The sequence below is a fragment of the Pseudozyma flocculosa genome, assembly GCF_000417875.1.
Source record: "Pseudozyma flocculosa PF-1 unplaced genomic scaffold scaffold00009, whole genome shotgun sequence".
NCBI lineage: Eukaryota > Fungi > Basidiomycota > Ustilaginomycetes > Ustilaginales > Ustilaginaceae > Pseudozyma > Pseudozyma flocculosa.
In genome coordinates, this window is record NW_006920877.1 from 48,662 (window position 1) to 67,767 (window position 19,106).

Consider the following 19,106-nt stretch of genomic DNA (forward strand, 5'->3'; position numbering starts at 1 on the left):
CAGGCCAGGCCAGGCCAGGCCATCTGCGTAGGTTGAAGCCCACCTCGTCGGTCGAGGTCGAGCCAAACCTGAGCCGAGCTGGCTGACCCGACCCGACCCGACGCAGGCTCGAGCGTGCAGGCACCGTACGGTGCTGCCTGCCGCCAGCGAGGCTGGCTCACCAGATACGCATGGGTTTCGAGCAACGCAGGTCGCCGGTACCTATGGGCCAACGGAGCAGCAGCAGCAGATCGGGACGAGACGTACGTGGGTGGTGAAGCAAGCCAACGACGGCCTGCTGGCCACCGAGAGCAAGACGGCGTAGGGATACCGTAACTTACGCAGGCAGAGACGAGAGCGAGCGAGCTCAGATCAGAGGCGAGGAAGGGCCGACGCCAGAAGAGATCTGCGTGCGTGATCTGCTGCGCTCCGTCGATCATTTCGCCGCCCACGCATGAACGTAACCCAGCCGCCGCTTCCTCGCCCGCCTGCCTGCCTGCCTGCCAGCCAGAGAGCCCCGCCTGGTCTGGCCCCTGAGCCTGAGCCCGAGCCTGCCCTAGCCTGTGCCTGCCTTGGCTTTCCCCCTTCTTGCTCATGCTCTCCGACCGAACGTCGCTCATGCCGTCGTCGCCTGCCCGAGAGACCGCCGCCTGCCTCGTCAAAGATTCCCTCCCTCTGAGGTCGAGCGCATGCTGCTTCTTTTGGCGCTTCTTTGCCGGCTTCGAAGGGGCAAGATAGGCGACCGGGCGTATTGGTATCGAGCAAGCCGGCGGCCAGCCCGAGATCGAGAGAGAGAGAGGGGAAGAGTTAGGTGTCGACGAGCAGGCCAGACCGAGCCACGCCGAGCAGGCTGCGCCTGCCTCTTGAGCCCATGCTGCACCGCACGTACGACCAGCGTAGCGGCTCACGGCCAGCAGCAGCAGCCTCGTGCGGGCGTTGCCACGTACGTACGTACGGCCATCGACGCAAAACTTCCCGTCGGTAGACGACAGGTAGGGGACATCGACGCCCCCGACGATCCATCCCGTCTCGGCTTGGCCACTCCATCGTGGTGTCGCAGCCTGTCACGATGCGGTCCGAGATGAATCGCTGGCCAGCAGAGGCGACAGGCGACCGGATCCTGGCTCCGTAGCGTGCTGGGACCAGCACGAGGGTGGCACGGACAAAAGCAGGCAGGCAGGTGATCAAGAGCAGAGCTAGAGAAGGAGAAAGAGGTCGCGTCAGGATGCCAGGCCGGCGGCCGTCTTTGTCGGCCAGAAAAAGCCACCAGGTGGGGCCGGCCCCTAGGCTTGAAGCTGCGAGCCAACAAGGGAGCCAAGGTGCGAGAGCCAGCCCAAGCCCGAGCCAGCCAGCCGGCCGGCGTGCGTGTGTTTTTCCTTTTGGCCAGCGGAAAAAGGGCGAGGAGGGCGGCCAGGGCCGGGGCTGACGCGCCTTTTGGCGGGCCAGAGAGCCCACGCCAGGCCAGGCAGGCAGGCGAGGAAAAAGAGAGCGTTCCGTTGTCGTCGTCGCCTTCGTCGTTGGCTCGCGTGCACGCGAAACACACACACGCACACACAACAACGCACGCACGCCGCCCGGCCCTCGCCTGGCCTGGCCTGGCCTCGCTGGACCGCACGCACGCACGCACGCCGGCCGCCCCTGCCTGCCTGCCTGCCTGCCTGCCTCTTCCTATGCCCCCCTCTCTCTGCGTCCCGCCCCCTCCTACCGCAACCTCACCTCTCTGCTCTCACAAAGTCACACCTGCCTGCTGGGCCCTGCTTGCCTGCCTGCCTGCCTGCTATCACCTCGATCCGCCCCCTTTTGCCAAGCTCTCGCTCGCTCGCTCGCTCGCTCGTTGGCACAGCGTCGGCCCACCTGCAACCACGCCCACCCAACCAACCCTCTCGGCCCAGCAGCGCTGCTTTGTCGTTGTCGCCGTCGCCGTCGTCGTCGCCGCCACTGCCACTGCCACTGCCGCTACCATCACCATCACGCCCCCTCGTCCCGCGCCCCTCGCCATCTCCCTTCCCCTCCTCCCTCTCCCTCACCTTGCCTCCCCTCGGCCCCGGCTCTCCCCGCACCACTGACTGGCCTCGGCACCCTTTCGCTTCGTCCCGCCCTGCTATTCGCCTTCTCTTCGTCCACCGCGGCCTTCATTTGCTTGTCCGGCCTTCATCCAGCTGCTCGCCGATCCAGAGACTCTGCCGGCTGACTGTTCGATCACAGCTCGCCAGCCTTGCCGCAGCAGCACCGCGCCTCACCGCCCCGCGCTGCCGCTCCTCGACGTCCCCTTTCTTTGATTCGATCCTATCCCGCCTCGCCTCATCGCTACCCTTGCCCTGCTGCCGAATCGCTCCGGCCGGCCTCTACCGCGGGAGCCACCGGCCCACCACGCTCTTTCCTCACTCACTCCCAAACAGCCCTCTCGATCCACACGAGCAGGCGATCCAGCGTCTCGACGACGCGCACGGAGCCATCGCGAGGCGGCCACACCTGCTCGTCGGGCACCCCTGACCGTTTGCCGTTCTGGCCCCCTCGTCTACCCAGCCACCAGCACATCACTCGACTTTGTTCCCCGCGACCTGCTGCCAGCCAACGTGATCGTCTCGCCCTAGCCTCGATCCTCTCGCACGACCGTCAACGCCGACTCCACCCGCCCCTGGGTCGAGCTCACGGCAGGTCACCACCATCACCACCTTCACCACCACCACCGCCACCACCACGTCCACAATGCCAGCGTCATCGTCCAAGGCCGCGCGGCAATCGCTGCCGACGACATCCACAAGGTCATCTATGCGACAGCGGATACGGCAGTCGTCCAGGCTCATCGTCGCCGCCTCGGCCATGGCCGCTCTGATGTGTGGGCCGTCGATTGCCGCCGCCGCCGACGACTTCCCCTCGATCGATTTTGGCCTGCTGGGCGCCGTCGGCGTGTCGGGCAGCTTTGCGGCGCTCGAGATCTGGAACCAGACGGGCGCATCGTCGGGGCCCAACGTCACCTACGACGCCAACGCCTCGACGCTGCTGCAGAGGGCCGGCAATGGCACGCTGACAAAGGTGAGCGCCACCGAGCGCGGCGGCTCCATCCGCGCCATCTGCCAGCTGCCCGGATCGCCCGACACCGTCTTCGTAGGAGGCACCTTCTTCTCCATCGGCGGCACCTCGGTCAGCAACATCGCCTCTTACAACACCCAGACCAAGGCGTTCGACGCCCTGGGAGGCGGTCTCGACGGCGACGTCCTCACCCTCTACTGCGACGCCGAGCGTCGGCAGGTGCTTGCCGGCGGCAGCTTCAGCGGACCCGTCAACGGCAAGACCGACCGCTACCTCGGCTCGGTCGCTTCGTGGAGCCAGGACAGCGCCGCTTGGTCGCCCATCGCCTTTGGCGGCCTCAACGGCACCGTCAACGCGATAGCCGCCGGCGCCAACAGCTCGCTGGTGCGCTTCGGCGGCGAGTTTGACACGAGGTTCGCGTCGATCGGCGCCAACGGCCTCGAGTCCGGGACGAGGAGCTCGGCGTCGTCGCTCACCAACGCGCTGGCCCCCATCTCGCTCGGCCAGGTCGAGTTTGTCGGCGGGCCCTCGTCGGGCGAGCAGGGTTACAGCAACCCGGCCCAGGTCCTCTGCCCCCAGGGCGGCGACGGCCCCAACAACAGCTACCTCTTCGAGGACGGCGCCGTGGGCCGGCTGACGGCGCGCGCCTTCCGCAGCCTCGACGTCCGCGCGATCCGCCTGGGCAACACGTTCATCGATGGCCGCGGCACGCGCACCTTTGGCGTCGTCTCGATCCCCGACAACACCGAGCTCGAGCTCCTCTATCTCGACCCGCAGACCAACCAGAACGTCACCTGCACCAACAATTGCACCCTCTCGCAGGACCCCACGCTGCCCTACCAGGACTTTTTGATCCGCGACGTCCCGGCCAACAACGCGCCCGGCGGCGTCAAGACGCTGACGGGCGTCCAGTTCACCGCGTCCGAGCACTACGGCGCCGGCGCCGGCCTGCACATCCTCGAGCTGCTCTCGTCTGGTGGGTGGGCTTACGCCTACAACGCGCTCAACCGCGGCGCGTGCAACTCGCCCGAGGAGGGCGTCAACGGCACTTCGTCGACCACCACCACCGAGGGCGGCTGGTACCCGACGGCCGTCACCACGCTCTCGGGCACCAGCGAGCCGGCGCTCGCCCTCACCGACTCGTACAGCAACCTCCAGGCCAACACCGACGCCACCGTGACGTTTTCCGTCGACATCCCCGTCAACGGCAACTACACGGTCAACATGTTTGTGCCCGGCTGCGCCAAGAGCGGCCAGTGCGGCGAGCGGACCGACGTCAACGTCAACGTCTTCCCCGTCGCCAACTCCCAGGGCCGGCTCACCCGCATCTCGCAGACCAACGCCGACGACCGCACCGTCGAAATCTACTCGGGAGAGATCCAAAAGGCCGCCGACGGTTTCAGCCCGACCGTGATCCTCTCGATCCCCGACGATGCGCCCGCGCCGTCGGGCGGCAGCCGCTTCACCGTCGTCGCCGACCGCATCGGCTTCGTCCTCCGCGACTCGAACGAGACGCTGTCGATGAGCCGCCAGACGGGCTTCGGCGTGCTCGAGTACAACGTCTTCGACGACGCCGTGGCCTCGATCCGAAACAACGGCACCGGCACGCTGCCCAACACCACCATGACGGCGATCGACACGTTTTCGGCGACCCTCTTCAGCCGCGGCGTGCGCCGCACCGAGAACGAGTACGTGTCGGCCGTCGTCAGCGCCGGCGGCAAGACGTTTGTTGGCGGCAGCTTCGAGTCCAACAACGGCACGAGCTTCGCCAACATCGCCGCCTTCACCGACGAGAGCCAGGGCAAGGAGGCCGTCGACATCGCCAACGGCGGCCTTAACGACGAGGTTCTCGCACTGGCCGCCGTCGGCGGCTCCGTCTTTGCTGGCGGTCGTTTCACCCGCCTCGCCGACAACTCGGCCGCCGTCTCGTACGTGGCGCGCTACGACCCTGCGGCGGACACGTGGGCGCCCCTCGGCGGCGGCACCAACGGCGCCGTGCTGTCGCTGACCCCGCTGCCCTCGAACCAGCTGCTCGTCGTCGGCGACTTTGACAGCGTCAACGGCTCGACCCAGGCGGGCGTGGCGGTGTGGGACACGACCTCCAACGCCTGGCAGACCCAGAGCATGTTCCTCTCCGGAACCATGACGGCCGCGTCCTCGTCGGCGAGTGCTGCATCCGACAGCAGCTACGTTGCCGGCAGCGTCAAGGCCATCAGCCACCACTCGGCGTCCGGTGCAGTCGAGCTGACAGCTCCGGAGCGCAGCGGCGACCCGCCGACGATTGATAGCCTCAACTTCCAGTTCACGGTCCCCACCGAGAGCTCCGACGCGCCCAATCCGTCGTCGAGCAGCAGCGGGGCCCGTCGCCGCGCCGTTGCGGCACGCTCGCAGCAGGTCCCGCAACGCCTCGAGGCGCGTGACAGCACCGGCGGCGGCAGCCTCAAGTCGAGGCTCCGCAGCCTCCTTCCCCGCTCCGAGGTGAAGGCGGCATCGCCCTTTATGCAGTCGCAGACCTCGCTGATGAAGCGCGCCAGCGCCCTGTCGCCCTCGTCGCTCGCCTCGTCCGGCACCAACGAGGTGCTCGCCAGCGCCTTCTGGCAGCGCGACGACGGCAGCTACGTCAACATCATCGGCGGCAACTTTAGCACCACCGAGGGTGTCCGCAACCTCGCCATGTACGACGACAAGGCAGGCGAGCTGTCGGCCTTTCCGCCCCTGCCCGCCTCGACAATGGCCGACGGCACGCCGCTGACGGTGATCCGATCGCTGCTGGTCGACTCCGACATCCTCTACGTCGGCGGCGACGGCGGCCTCGAGACCTACGACCTCAAGAAGGGCACCTGGAGCGAGAGGGCCGCCGCGCTCAACAGCCGCACCAGCCAGGAGCTCTCGGTCACCTCGATCAACCACCGCCCCGACACGTCGACGATCATCGTGGCGGGCAACTTTGACTCTGCGGGCTCGCTGCCGTGCATGAACATCTGCGAGTGGGACAGTGTCGCGCTGCGTTGGACGCCGCTAGGCGCGGGCGTGGGCGGCGAGATCTCGACCGTTGACTTTGCAGGCGGCAAGGCCAATCAGCTCATCGTGGCCGGATCCGTCTCGGTCAACAACGTCGAGGCGGCGCTGGCCAGCTACAACTTCGACACGCAGATGTGGTCGACGCTCGGATCGATCGGCACCGGCGCCGGACAGGCGCCCGGGCCCGCGACGGCGGCCAGCGTCGATGACCTCAACCCCAACTCGATCTTTGTCGCCGGCCGCACCTCGGACGACACGGCGCCCTACCTGGCCAAGTGGGACGGCGCGCAGTACACGGCCGTCGACGGTGGCGAGCTGATCGGCGACTCGGGCGTAGCGCAGCTCACGTTTGTGCCCATCAACAAGGCGCACGCCGGCAACTCGGTCCTCGAAAACAACCGCCTGCTCGTCGTCAGCGGCAATCTCGAGACGCAGAGCTATGGCCGGCTTTCGAGCCTCCTGTTCGACGGGCAGGGCTACATCCCCTTCCTGCGCGCGACCAACCTCAATGGCTCCTCGGGCATCGTCCGCTCCTTTAGCCGTTCGACCGAGGTGCTCAAGTTCCCCAACCTCCACCGCCTCGCCGTCGGCCTCGTCATCCTGATCTCGATCGCCATCGGCCTCGGCATCGTCTTCCTGCTGGTCCTCCTCGGCCTCATCTGGGCCTTGAGCCGGCGGAGACCCAACGAGCAGGTCGACGTGCCCATCTCGGGCAGCGAGGACTCGCTCGCCGTGGGCGAGAAGAAGCGCCCCTCGAGCTTGCTGGCGACGCTCAACGCTGCCACCGAGAACGCCATGGTCGGAGGCGGGCCAGGAGCCGGTGCGAGCGGCGGCGGCGGCATGGTGGGCCGCGACGGCTTCCCGCTCGCCGGCGCTGCCGTCGCAGGCGGGGCGGCAGCGGGGGCGGCAGCAGCGGCGGGCAGGACATCCTCGTCCGGCCACGACAAGCACGACTCGGCACAGATGGGGACAATGGAGAACAGCGACGGCACAGGGCCATCGCAGTACCACAGCGAAGGCGCGCACACCGGCTACAGCGCGCGCACCCAGTACCTGACCGACGAGGGCGAGTACCTCGACGGCGCGGGCGAGGCGGCGGCCGGCGCCGGGGCCATCGAGATGATGGACAACCAGGACGACTCGCCGGGCTCCGAGGGCATCCCTGCCCACGCGCGGTACGACTTTGTGCCGAACCACGAGAGCGAGCTCGGCGTCACGGCCGGCGAGGCCATCGAGATCCTCGACGACCAGGACGAGCACTGGTGGCTGGCGCGCAACGCAGAGGGGCGGACAGGCGTCATCCCGAGCACGTACGTGCTATGACCGCCGCGTTCCGCCTCGCGGCTTTCATTCTCCTCCGTCGCCGATCCTCAGGCCAGGGCCTCCTCGGTCGGCCTGCGCGGTCGGGTCGATCGACGCAAGGGCCCATCGATCTGGGCCGGCAAGGACTATGCCCCCCCCACCTAAAAGAAGACTTGGTTCCTCCCAGCATCCGTCGGCGGCCGAATACCGGGCCGCCGTCTTTCTCGAGATACCCGCGAGCCGACCCTCCGGTGCGCCGACCCTGCGCGCGCGCGCGCGCGCATCGTCGCTGCTGTCGCAGCCGCTGTCGCCGTCACCACCACCGCCTCTGCCGCCGCCGCCAGCGCTGCCGGCCCTCGCAAAGCACACACGCACGCACTGCCATCCACCCCGTTCCTTTCTTGACCTGCCCTTGAACCTTTTCTTGCGCGCACGCGCGCCGCAGCGCACTGCCCTCTTCTTGGCCTCTCCCCTCCCTCTCTTTCCGTCCTTCTTCGCTGCTCCCTTGTTTCTATCTCCCTTCCTTTGCCTCATTTTCTCTTGCGTCTTCGTCGGTGCTGGTCGCTGCAGCAGGCGCATGCTCTAGGAGAGAGAGGGGGAGAGAGACAGAGAGCTGCACAACGACACCGCCACGACGACGATCGACCCCCTATTCGTCATTCTCTTTGTCTCGCTGCCCTCTCGCCCTGCGTCGCAGGCATCGCCTCGTATCGCGGAAAGGCGAAACCCACCACGTTCCCTCCATCCCTCCCTCCCCTCCATCCCTACCTCTCCTCGTCGCACATTCCACACTCCTTTAACTATCCTCCTCTCGTCGTCTCACACCTCGCCCTCCCGAATCTCGTCATCGATTCGTGTCGTACCGTAGCAAAGCGTAGCACAACGTGCATTTCCTTGCCCGCCCGTTTCGTCTGCGCCGTGCGCTCGTCCACCACCACCACGACCCCCCTGCTTCCATCGAGACGGGACGCGATGCCGCTGCCGCGTGAATGGGTTTTGTGAGAGATTCAATTCGGCATCGACGACGCCACTTCTTGGCCGCGGCGCGCCTAGACGCCGTACAGGACGCTCTTGTAGTCTCGCAGGATGACCGAGACGCTCTCGGGTCCGCTCAGACCCACCTCGCTCGCCACGGCGCTCACGTAGCGCGGCGGCGTCACGTCGTAGAGCAGGTTGACCAGTCCCAGGCTCGCGTTGCCCTCCCACTCGCCCACGCTCACCGGCCGGCCCACCTCATCCCCATCACCGCCGCCGCCGACGTTGACCCCGCCGCCGCCGCCGGGGGGGCCGCCTCGTCGTCCGAGGTGAGCAGGTCGCGCGGGCTGCCCGCCTCGTTCTGGACAAACGAGTCGAGCTGGACGCGCTCGGAAAACTTGTACGTCTCGCAGCACACGATGACCGGGATGCCCTTTTCCTTGGCCATCATGGCGCACGTCGCCGTCCCCGCGCGCGAGTAGAGCGCGCCGTTGGCCAGCAGCGCCGCCGTGCCCAGCAGCAGCAGCGTGGCGCGCGGCATCAGCGCTCCCAGCGACGACACCAGCCCGTAGGTGCACGGGATGCCCGCCGCCAGCAGCACCGACAGCAGCGCCCGCCCCTCGAGCAGCGGCCGCGAGTCGACCACCACCACCGAGAACCGGATCCCCTGCCGGTGCGCCGCCAGCAGCGTGCCCTCGACCACCGTCGACCGCGCAAACGTCATGACGACGTCGCCGTCCTTGATCTTGCTCCCCGCCTGCGCACGGATAATCTTGGCGGCGTAGACGATGCGGTCGCGCACAAAGTGGTCGATGCGCTCCAGCAGATGCTCCTTGGCCTCGTCCTCGGTCATGTCGGCCGAGCACAGCGAGATCTCGTACTTGAGGTAGCGCGTCGCAACGCCCGTCGACGTGCCCATCGCCCGCGCCTCGACCAGGTGGCCCACCTGGTTCGACACGGTGCGCAGCAGGTCGCGCTTCAGCACCTCGCCCGGCGGCGTGCGGTAGTCGCGGATGACGTCGGCCAGCGCCTGCAGCAGGCCCATGGCGCGCGAGTCGGCGCCCATCAGCCGGAACTCGGACAGCTGCGTGCTCAGCTTGAGGATCGAAGGGTGGATGTTGGACCGGTACGACGACGACACAATCGACTGCGTGTGCAGCTGCGACGAGCGCGGCTGCGACACGTTGCCAAAGAGCGACACGCCGCCGATGGTCGAGGCGGCCGTCTGCGACTCGTGGAACCCGAGGTGGTGGTGCGATGCCGCCGCCTGCTGCTGCTGCTGCTTGGCGCCGCCCTGGCCCTTTGCCTGCGACTGGTTGCTCCTCCGCGATGCGTCGTCGCGCCTTCCCATCGACTGCGCCTCGTCTCCCCCGCCCTCGCCGCCTGCGCCTCCCCTCCCTCCCTTGGCGCCAGCGTGGTGCGAACCTCGGTTTGCTGCTGCGCCGGCACCTCCCGCTGGCCCAGTCGATGGGCCGCCTGCCGCGCCGGGTGCACCTCCCGCGCCCGCCTTGCCATCGGGCCTGGTCGCGATCTTTGCGGCTCGGCGCTCCGCCTTTAGCTCCTTTGCCGATTTCTGGCCGGGCTGCTTGGGCTGCTTGGGCTGCTTGGGCGGGTTGGATCCCTTGCCGGCGGCTGGCGCAGATGCGGAGGCGGCGGCGGCGGCAGCGGGAGACGATGATGATGGATCCGGGCTGTTCTGAAATGAGCCCGCCATCTGCGGGGTGGACGGGGTCGACATGCTGCCGTCGGTTGGGGCTGGTTCTGCCTCGAGGAGGTGCGAAGCTGCCGGTTGATTGAGGGATGTAAGGTGGTGGTCTGTGCCCCGGATCCGCGTGCGTTTCGAGCTAGGGACAGGTCTTGGTGGACGGCTCCAAGTGTGACGGAAACGCAGATCGACAGATGAAGGAGGAGGCGAGTGCGTTTGTCGGCAGGCAGCGAGATGGCCAAGGAGGAGGATGTTGAGGAGCAAGAGGAAGATCCGAGGCCAGCGACAGGACCGCCCACAAGGCACGGGCTCGGCAGGCCACGCTCGGAGCCCTCGTCCGCCTGCCCGGCCCCTCTTTGGAAAAAATGGCCAGGCCAGCCCGGGACCCTGTCGGACCCGAGCAGCGACCGAGGCCCCTGGCCGGCCGGCCAGCCAGCCCCTTTGTTGCCGTGAGCCACCACCCTTGTTTGGCACCGAGCCTCTCTGCCGTCGACTACCAACCCACCCTCCCATCGCTTCCCAGCCAGAATACTGCAGACGGGACCCCTCTTTCCCTCTCATCTGCCCTGGGGGATACAGCATGAGTATGGCCAGTCCTGGTTCGACGGAACGATGGCACCGAGATCCTGGGCACCGCCCCACGCCCGTCTGCCTTTCAGGCGGGCTTCCGCGGTACGGGCAGCCGCACACGTACGCTCGTCCTCTCGACCATGTGCGGCTCCCCACCACATGGCGCGAGGTCCGGCACCTTGTCTGAAAGGTCGGGCAGGTAGGCAGCCCGGCTCGCCGTCCGCCGCTTCATTTGCGAGCACAATGGCCGCTGCTGGCCTCCTGTGCAGGTGATCTCAGGATCGCGACGCGAGGATCCGTGCCTGCCTGCCTGCCTGCCTGTTCATGAGGCTCGGGTTGCAAAGGGAGCTCAGCCAGAAATCTCGCGCCCTTTCTTCTCGAATTGCTTGTTTGTAGCCCCCATCACCATGGAGCCTTGTTACCCGGACAGCCAACCCGATGGCATTGTCCGCATAGCCCTTTGGCTCTGCCCCCCATTCGGCACGGGCTCGGTCCAGACGGACGTCGAGCCATCCCAGAGGCAGGCCCCGTGCGTGCGTGCGTGCTTTAGCGGCATCGGGGGCAGCCAAGCAGCTCGCCTCTCGCCCCTCTTAATCCGCCTGATCACAATCATTGGGGACGCCCTGTCCTTCCTCGCACCATGCTGCTGGTCCGGTACCGGTCCACGCTACTACTCGGACTAACGCCAGCATCTCATCATCTCGCCACCCAAACCGCTGACAGTCAAACGGCCTAGCGCGCTCGACGCAGCGCTACGCAGTCGATCCAGCCTGTCACACACTGCGGCTGCGAACGAGCCGCGGGGTTCGGGCGGCTGGCAGCCTACCCCGGCCGGCGGGTGGGCTCAGAAGGCAGACCCGGGGTGCTAGACGAAGGGGCTCACAGAAATTGGCCAGCAGAGGGGGGGCGCACGCGTCGCCACGGTCGACGGTGGCCGAACCCGGTCCTTGGAACCGCCCGTCGGCTCCTGGGAGCCGTTGCCTAAGATCGCCGCCGATAGTCGTTTCGCCTTTGCGAGCCTTTGATGGGCGTCCACCGCCGCACGCCTCACTGACGGTTCCACCAGCAACGCCCGCAAGTCTCACGGTCCCGAGCCGCGCCCGTCTCATCACGCCGAGCCAGCCAGCCCGCCCGCGTTGCCAGGACTGCAGGAAGTGCCCGCCGCTGACGGAGCGCCGACGACAGACCAATGGCCCTCTCCCGTACAGAGGAAAAACGTGTGCTCGTGGTCTTCCAGCTGTGGCGTCGGGATGCAACCGGGCAGGCGGTCAGGCGGGCAGCCGGATAAGCAATGGCTGCAACAGGTTGCAAGCCGCACCGGCGACGGCGATGACGACGACGTACACATACATACAACGGCACGCCCTGCTGTACGGCTTGGCGTTACAGTAGTTGAAGCCGCTACGCCTCGATGGCAGCTTCGCGCGTCACCTATGACTTGTTGCGCCGTGAAGCGCTGCAAAGGGCAGGCGGGTCGAGCAGCGATATCGAGGCTAAGCAAGGTTCGGCCAGACAGCCAATAATAATAAGTATGTGCGGCTCTATCTGCGGCTCTTACAGCCGGTCGATCGACTTCATTACGGATACTGCCAGCTTCTTTGCACTGGGATCCCGCCGAGCCTGTGCTTCCCCCACTCTGAATCCTCCCGCCTCCCCGCAGCGAGCAGGCAGGCAGGCAAGCAAGCCAGCCAGCCACCACGCTGCAGCGCATGGACACGTACGCTCGGTCTGCAGTCGTTGCACCTCCGATCCGACTTCATTTGGCGACGCCAGGCGCGCGCGCCCAGAAGGTAGGGAGGTAGGGCTCGTCGGCGGCATCCAGCTGGCTGACGGTAGGGCTGCAAAAACAGCATCATCAGGCGTCGCCCACGCTGACGGGTCGACGCTGCGCCGTACGACGCACGCACGCTGCACCTGCGGATGCACGTCGAGGACGCCGCTGCGGCACACACGCTTCGAGGGCATCCATGGGCAGGCGTGCGAATAGCGCACATGCCGCTGGGTGGCGGCTTTGAGGCTGCGGCCAGCTCCATCGACTGACACGACGGGCGGTCTGCACCGTCCTTCGAGGGCGGGTGCGGCGCGGCTGGCCCGCCATTGTGTTGCGGCGAACGGCAACTCGTCGCGCCCGCCAACCCACCTTACTCTTTCTTACCTGCCTGCTTGTGCTCCCGCATGCAGCCGGGAAGCCACCTTCCTCGACTGCAAGCAAGCGCAGTCGCAGTCGCAGTCGCAGTCGCAGACGTTGCTTCCCCAACCATCGCGGGCGGGCGGGCACCATCGCGGCGCGCATGGTCCTACTCTCCTGGCCGACGTGCCCCTCCTCGCCCTAGCCTTCTTTGTCCTCCCCGCCCGGAAAACTACGACGTACGACGTACCAAGGCGGGCAAGCGTACGTGCATGCTGCCCTTTTAGCCTCTCTGTGCATGCAAAAGCTTCAGCACGGTATCATGGATCCAAGACGATCCAAGCAATAAGGCTCAGAGGGTATCGCTGCCCGCCGAGCCCAACCCTCTTTCCGTGCGCCTCCCCCTACCTTGACGCGGGACAGGCACGATGCCCGCACGAATGGGCCAGAGACATCCTTCGTGCGTGCCCGGAAGGACAGGGATAGACAGGCAGATGGACAGAGAGAGGATCAGGGGCCGGAAATGCTCCGGTGGCCCACAATCAACCTTGGCCCACCGCCCGGGCATGCGGGTGGGAGGCTTTGCCGCGGTGGATAGGGCGAGAGCAAACGTACGGTTGACTTCTCATTTCGCAACGCAGCCCGGCCCAGCCTAAGCCAGCCCAGCCCCTACCCAGCCTGGCCCGGCCCAGCCCAGCCCGGCCCGGCCCAGCCAAGCTAAGCGCAGCCCAACCTTGACCAGCCCACGCTGTTCGGGTCACCACGACGTGCCGCCTCAGAGGACGGCCAGAGGGCAAAGAGGGGGCGGCCGGCCGACAGACCACACGGTCACACATATAAGTCGAGGCGGATGATGCTGCTGACTTGACGAAGGAGGTCATGCCTCTCCCCCTCTGCATACCTATAACTACCCACCCACGCCGTAGCTGAGCAAGTGACGAGGTCATCCCAGTGTGCCATCCCCTCCCCTCCGGTGATCTTGCGTCAGCCGACTCTCGATTGCCAAGGCTTCCTGCATCAGCACCAGCACCTCGCCTCGAGACGGACCTCACTTCACTTCACAGCCTCACCCTCGCCCGCTCTCGCCACTGATCCCTCTGCGACGGTCACGACGGCTCGCCATCGGCCATGTCATCGAAGAGGATCTCATCCGGACGCCTCGCCGGCCTCGATGCCGACGCCATCACCGAGCGTCGGCGTCACCAGAACAAGCTCGCCCAGCGCCGGCTCCGAGCCAAGCGCAAGCTCCTCATGCAGCAGGCCCAGGCCGCCCGGGTGGCTGCCATGGCCGCCGCCTTCCGGTGCGAGGGCGGCCGCGGCTGGCACCTCGACCCTATGGCCGCGCCCCACGTCGTCCAGACCCAGCACCACCATCCCTGGCAGCGACAGTCGTGGTCCGGCCCCATCCTCCAGAACGGCTTGGTCGAGGGCGGCCACGACTGGATGCCCTCTGGCCCCACCAGCCTCAGCTTCGACGCCAGCGCTGGGCTGCAGGGCTTCCAGCCTCCCTACCTCGACCATCGCAACAGCTATGCATCGTCGTCCGCCTCTTCGCTTGCGGCATCGCACCCGGATCACGCCTCGACTGGGGTCCAGGGGGTCTACACGACGCCTCACGATGTGTTGGCCTCGCCACCGCCTCCAGAGTGGGCGGCGTCCGCGCCAGCAGCGCACCACATGCAGGGCACGGCGGCTTTTCATCGCCAGGCATCGCTGAGCGGCCCTCCCTTCAACCCGCACATGCCAAGACCGGCAGGCCAATGCCACCCGCAGGCAGGCGCGGTTCCGTCGCAACCGCTGTCGCCGTGGTCGTTGCCCCTTGAGCAGTCGCGGACCGCGCTCTCGCAGGGCGGCAGCGACGAGCCCAACAAGCCAGTCGACCTCTGCGCGCCGGCCTTTGCCTTTCCGCCGCGCGATTCCCTCGCCCCTCGCCAAGCCTCGCGTGGAATGCCGTCAGACTGCGCCGTAGCCGATGCGCGAGACGCCCGCGCTAGGGACGCAGACTACTGCGCTCAGACCTTTCCGACGCTGCTCAACCATTCCGCCCATCGACCGCCCCAACCTCACCCACGCCTGGACCAGCAGCGGCACGAGGAGGAGCAGCAGCAACAGCAGCAGCAGCACAGCCTCTCACACCTTGAGCATCACCAGCACCAGCACCATTACCAGCAACACCAGCTGCAGGGGCAACAGCAGCACCGCCAGCAGCAGCAGCAAGTGCAGGGTCACGTCGACTCGCTGGTGACGCCGCCGTTGGATCCGAGCTCGACCTTTTCGTCTCCGCCCCAGGCCGTGCCCGCCTTTGAGCTTCAGGATCCACTCAAGTCGGACAGCCTCTCGAACTTCCCCCTGAGCCAGGGCTGGTGCGGCTTCCAGGCGCCCATGGCCAGCCCGCTGCCGCTGCCACCGGCCCGACGCGCCTCGGACCTGGCCTACCACCGGCCGATCCAGATGCAGTCCAGGCTCGAGGCCCAGTACGCGATCAACGTCCTGCCCGCCGGCTCGATGGGAGGCGCGCCGTCGAGCCAGAGCGAGTTGGTCAGCCAGCCCGTGGCTCCCGCCAGCCACTCGCTCGAGATGGCCTGGTCGGGCCTCGAAGCGACCACCGTCAAGGCCCCGGGCGGAGAGCACGGCGCGTTGCTCGGCGAAGGCCTCGGACTGATCCCCGGTCCGCACGGTTCCGCCTAGAAGGCCAGCACCACCTCGACCGTCTCATCTGCTCCGTATCTCTCCATCCTGTCCTTGCCCCTCGGTTGCCACGCCTCGCCATCCTCGACCTTGATCTCGATGTCGACTTCAACCTCGACCACTTCCTCGCCTCGATACAGGACGAGCAGGCTCATACGTCTATCATCGAAGCGTCAACCATCGCCCATCGCCCATCGCCCGTCTGGTCTCCTCCTACCTCTCTTCCCGTCGCCTCACGCCCTCTCTGGCCAACTGTTGTACTCTCACACCGCCCCACCGTCCGTCAGCTGCCCCCCATGGACCATCTATGTAGACGTCTCGCCCCCGCATCCAGGCATACACTAGATCCCACCGCACCGCACCGCACCGCATCATATCGCACCGCATCGTATCGCACCGCATCGTATCGCATCTCGCCGTCTGCGTCCCTCTAATACCGTACCACCAGGCTCCGCTAATCGACCTTGTGTCACTCGTCTTCGATGTGCAGCACGTGCTCGGCCGATCGGGAGCGTGCTCGATCGATGTATCGGGACTGGCAGGAGAATAGAGTGAGGATGGAGGCAATAAGGACGGTGGTGGTGGTGGCGAGGCAGGTCGAGAGCGAGTCGCCCACGTCAGTCTACCTGGACGCGCGTGCACGAGGGGCTGGTGGTGGGGACGCCTGGCCTGGCCTGGCCTGGCCTGAGGCGTTGCGTGTGTATGTTTTGAAAGCGGGCCCTCGCTTGCCAGGCCCCGTGTGTTGATCTTTTTGCAATTTCCTGCGGGCTGAGGGCGGAGGCCTCGAAAGCGGGCGCCGGCTGGCGAGGGCGCGGGCGCGGGCGCTGCCAGGCTGCTGCTGGCTTGTTTGCATGCGCCACGTACGGCTCGGGCCAGGCAGGCAGGCGGGCGGGCAGGCAGGCAGGGTAGGCAGGCAGGCAGGCAGCTGCAAGCAGGTCGACCCACGGACCGGGCGCACGCCTGCGTTCCTCGTGGGCATCCTTCTCTCCACCACCTCGTTCCACCAGGCATACCGCAACACGACACGCCACGAAGCCGGCGTGGCCCCTCCGTCAAGAGAGAGCGAGAGAGACTCCACTCCACCCACCCGCTCGCCATCGCTGCGCCTGCAAGCAACCTACTCCGAATCGCCGTGTCGCATCCGTCCATCGGATTTTCGCGACTGTAACCGCACCTGCCCAAGCACCTCCTTGGATTGCGGGACCGGCGAGCCGTACCTGCACTGCACGACTCCTCACTCCTCTACGACCTGCCTAACGACCACGACAGCAAACGCGATCACGACCACGACTACGGCCACGACCGACCCAGCAAGCAAGCGAACATCACAGCCACCACAGCCAATCTAGCCACACCCGCAACGAGCCGCCGCCGCCACCATGTCAGACGACGAAGCAACACCGTAAGTCGCCGCCTTCCATCGCTCTGCGCCTCTCCTCGCCTCTCCTCGCCTCGCCTAGCCCCGCTGCGCTCCCACGAAAGCTGACCATTTGCAACCTCGTCCGCTACGGCGCGCAGGCACTTTGACACTCCGGAGCAGGAGATCAAGCACTGGAAGTCCAAGGTGGCCGACATGCAGGATGCCCTCCGCGAGGCCCAGAGCTCCCTCACCGACTTCATGGAGTCAAGCAAAGACCTCGAGGCCGAGATGGAAAAGGAAATCTCGGCGTCCAGCAAGACCATCAGCGGTCTACAGCGCGCAAACGAGTCGCTGAAGGACAGCGTCGAAGATTGGAAGGTGAGAACCGGCGGAGGCGACCCCGGCCGATACGACACCGCGAGCTCGAGCTAGGCACATCGCTGATCCTCGACGCCCGCAAGCGATCCTCGCTCCCTCTGACCCCGGACCCCGCCAGCTCAAGTACCAAAAGTCGCTGGCAGAGCACAGCAGCATGATGAACAGCGTCACCCGCGAGCTCAACACGCTGCGCGAGTCGCACAACCTGTACAAGGCCAAGCTGCGCGACATGGAGATGGACAACGACGAGCTCGAGAATGCCGAGAGGTGAGTCGGACGAGGCCAGGCCAGGGAGTCGTCGTCTTTCACCGTGCGCTCGTGCGACGTCACGACTGACTTGCCATGGCTGCACCCGCGTACGTCCGCCTATCCTCCCGGCCGCACTTGCTCCTGATCGCAGGATGATTGCTTCGTCGCTCGCCGACATGGAGAGCCGCTACAACAAGACAATCGAGCGGACGGCCCTGCTAGAGGAGGAGCTGGTGCAGAAGTCGGCGCTGCAGGACGAGAACCAGCGACTCAAGGACGAGCTGAGAGGTGAGCAGCAGGACGCCGTGCTCGCCCGTCCAGGTAGGCCAGCAAGCTGGACCTCTGCTGACCCCGCTCCGATGACTCCGTTTGCTTGATTGAACCCTCACAGACCTCGCCGAGGAGGTGGCCGTCCTCCGCGACTACTCGACGCGCAGCCGGGCCACTTCCAGGACCGACACGATCCCCGAGGACGCCAACGTCCGGCACTCGGCAGACGAGGCAGCCTCGTCCGAGGCTGGGCCCTCTTCGCTGCGGAGGCGCGAGAGGCCAGTCTCGTACACGGCCGACCGCCCGTCGTCTCGCCAGGCCCTGGCGTCGCCCACCGTGGGGCGAACCAACTTCTCCCAGCGCGTCGCTGGCATCCAGGCCCACGCCCGCCGAGGCAGCCGGGATGTCCGCGACCTGGTGGCCACGCCGACGATGGGCGAGAGCCCAGACAGCATCGTGCGGTCCAAGTCGACGCGCGCGATCCCGTCCATGGGCCGCGATGGCGCCGCCACGGGCTCGCCCGTCGGACGCAGCTCGCTGCGCGACACGGTCCGCGGCCTTCCACGGACGCCGACGACGGCCGGCGGATCCAGGACGTCTGGCGTCAACTCGATGGTCATGATGCAGACGATGGTGGCCAAGATGAAGACGCTCGAGGGTCGGATCATCAGCGCGCGCAACCTGTCTTCGGTGTCGGCCGTCGAGAGCTCGATTCCGCGGCCCAGCTCGAGGATGGGCTCAGTGGGTCCGGGCGGCGGCGGCGGCGGTGGCGGAGCCGGCTACGCCTCGCCCACGCTGTCGCAGAGCGCGCGGCGGACCGGCCCGCGGCCCAGCCTGGAGAACAAGACCAGCATCGCCAGCTCGATCCCGCTGCCGACGAGCGGGCTGTCGCGCTCCACGACGCGGCGACCGAGCTCGAGGATGAGCGACCGGGGCACGCCACCGATGCCCAACGTAGGACTGCCGCGGTCGGCGACGCCGAGCTCGCAGCTCTCGACGCCGTACCCGGGCAGCAGCCGCGGGCCGTCGCCGCTCGAGTTCATGGACCACGACCCAGCGGCGTTGCTGCCGCAGAATGCGCGGCTGGGCACGGTGGCCATCGCGCGGCGACGCAGCAGCATCTCGAGCAACGGCCTGCACTCGGGGACGGTGGCAGCGGCGGCAGGCACGCCGGCCAAGGTGCGGGTGGGCTCGGCGCTGCCGGTGATGGGATCGACGCCGGCGGTGAGGCGAGAGGCGGGAGCCCGGGCATCGTCGACCCACCAGCGGCCGCCGTCTGGCCAGTTTTCGAAAGAGGTGGGGCCGCCGACGGCGTGGAAGGCGTCGGCGCGGCGGTCGCGCAGCGGCAGCATGGTGGCCAAGGCGACGACGGCAGCGACGACGACGTCGGTGGCGAGGGAGGTGTGATCGCGGCCCTCTCCTTCCTGTCTCTGCCTGCATCCGTTGCC

General features: G+C 67.1%; 4 protein-coding genes across 4 annotated transcripts; 3 read left to right on the top strand and 1 right to left on the bottom strand.

The window, feature by feature from the left end:
- Positions 1 to 2,688: 2,688 nt before the first annotated feature.
- On the top strand, positions 2,689 to 7,356 carry PFL1_02998 (uncharacterized protein; the record flags this gene model as incomplete). Its single annotated transcript, XM_007880515.1, has 1 exon — positions 2,689 to 7,356. One exon carries the CDS (start codon positions 2,689 to 2,691, stop codon positions 7,354 to 7,356), a length of 4,668 nt encoding a protein of 1,555 aa, XP_007878706.1.
- Positions 7,357 to 8,384: 1,028 nt separating this feature from the next.
- PFL1_02999 (uncharacterized protein) lies at positions 8,385 to 10,048 on the bottom strand (the record flags this gene model as incomplete). Its single annotated transcript, XM_007880516.1, has 2 exons — positions 8,385 to 8,550; positions 8,595 to 10,048. The coding sequence occupies 2 exons, from the start codon at positions 10,046 to 10,048 to the stop codon at positions 8,385 to 8,387; spliced, it is 1,620 nt and encodes a 539-aa protein (XP_007878707.1).
- Positions 10,049 to 13,841: 3,793 nt separating this feature from the next.
- PFL1_03000 (uncharacterized protein) lies at positions 13,842 to 15,401 on the top strand (the record flags this gene model as incomplete). Its single annotated transcript, XM_007880517.1, has 1 exon — positions 13,842 to 15,401. One exon carries the CDS (start codon positions 13,842 to 13,844, stop codon positions 15,399 to 15,401), a length of 1,560 nt encoding a protein of 519 aa, XP_007878708.1.
- A 1,379-nt stretch (positions 15,402 to 16,780) lies between these two features.
- Positions 16,781 to 19,065, top strand: PFL1_03001 (uncharacterized protein; the record flags this gene model as incomplete). The annotated part of the gene is made up of 5 exons (XM_007880518.1): positions 16,781 to 16,803; positions 16,920 to 17,139; positions 17,258 to 17,406; positions 17,540 to 17,676; positions 17,780 to 19,065. 5 exons carry the CDS (start codon positions 16,781 to 16,783, stop codon positions 19,063 to 19,065), a joined length of 1,815 nt encoding a protein of 604 aa, XP_007878709.1.
- Between the last annotated feature and the right edge of the window lie 41 nt (positions 19,066 to 19,106).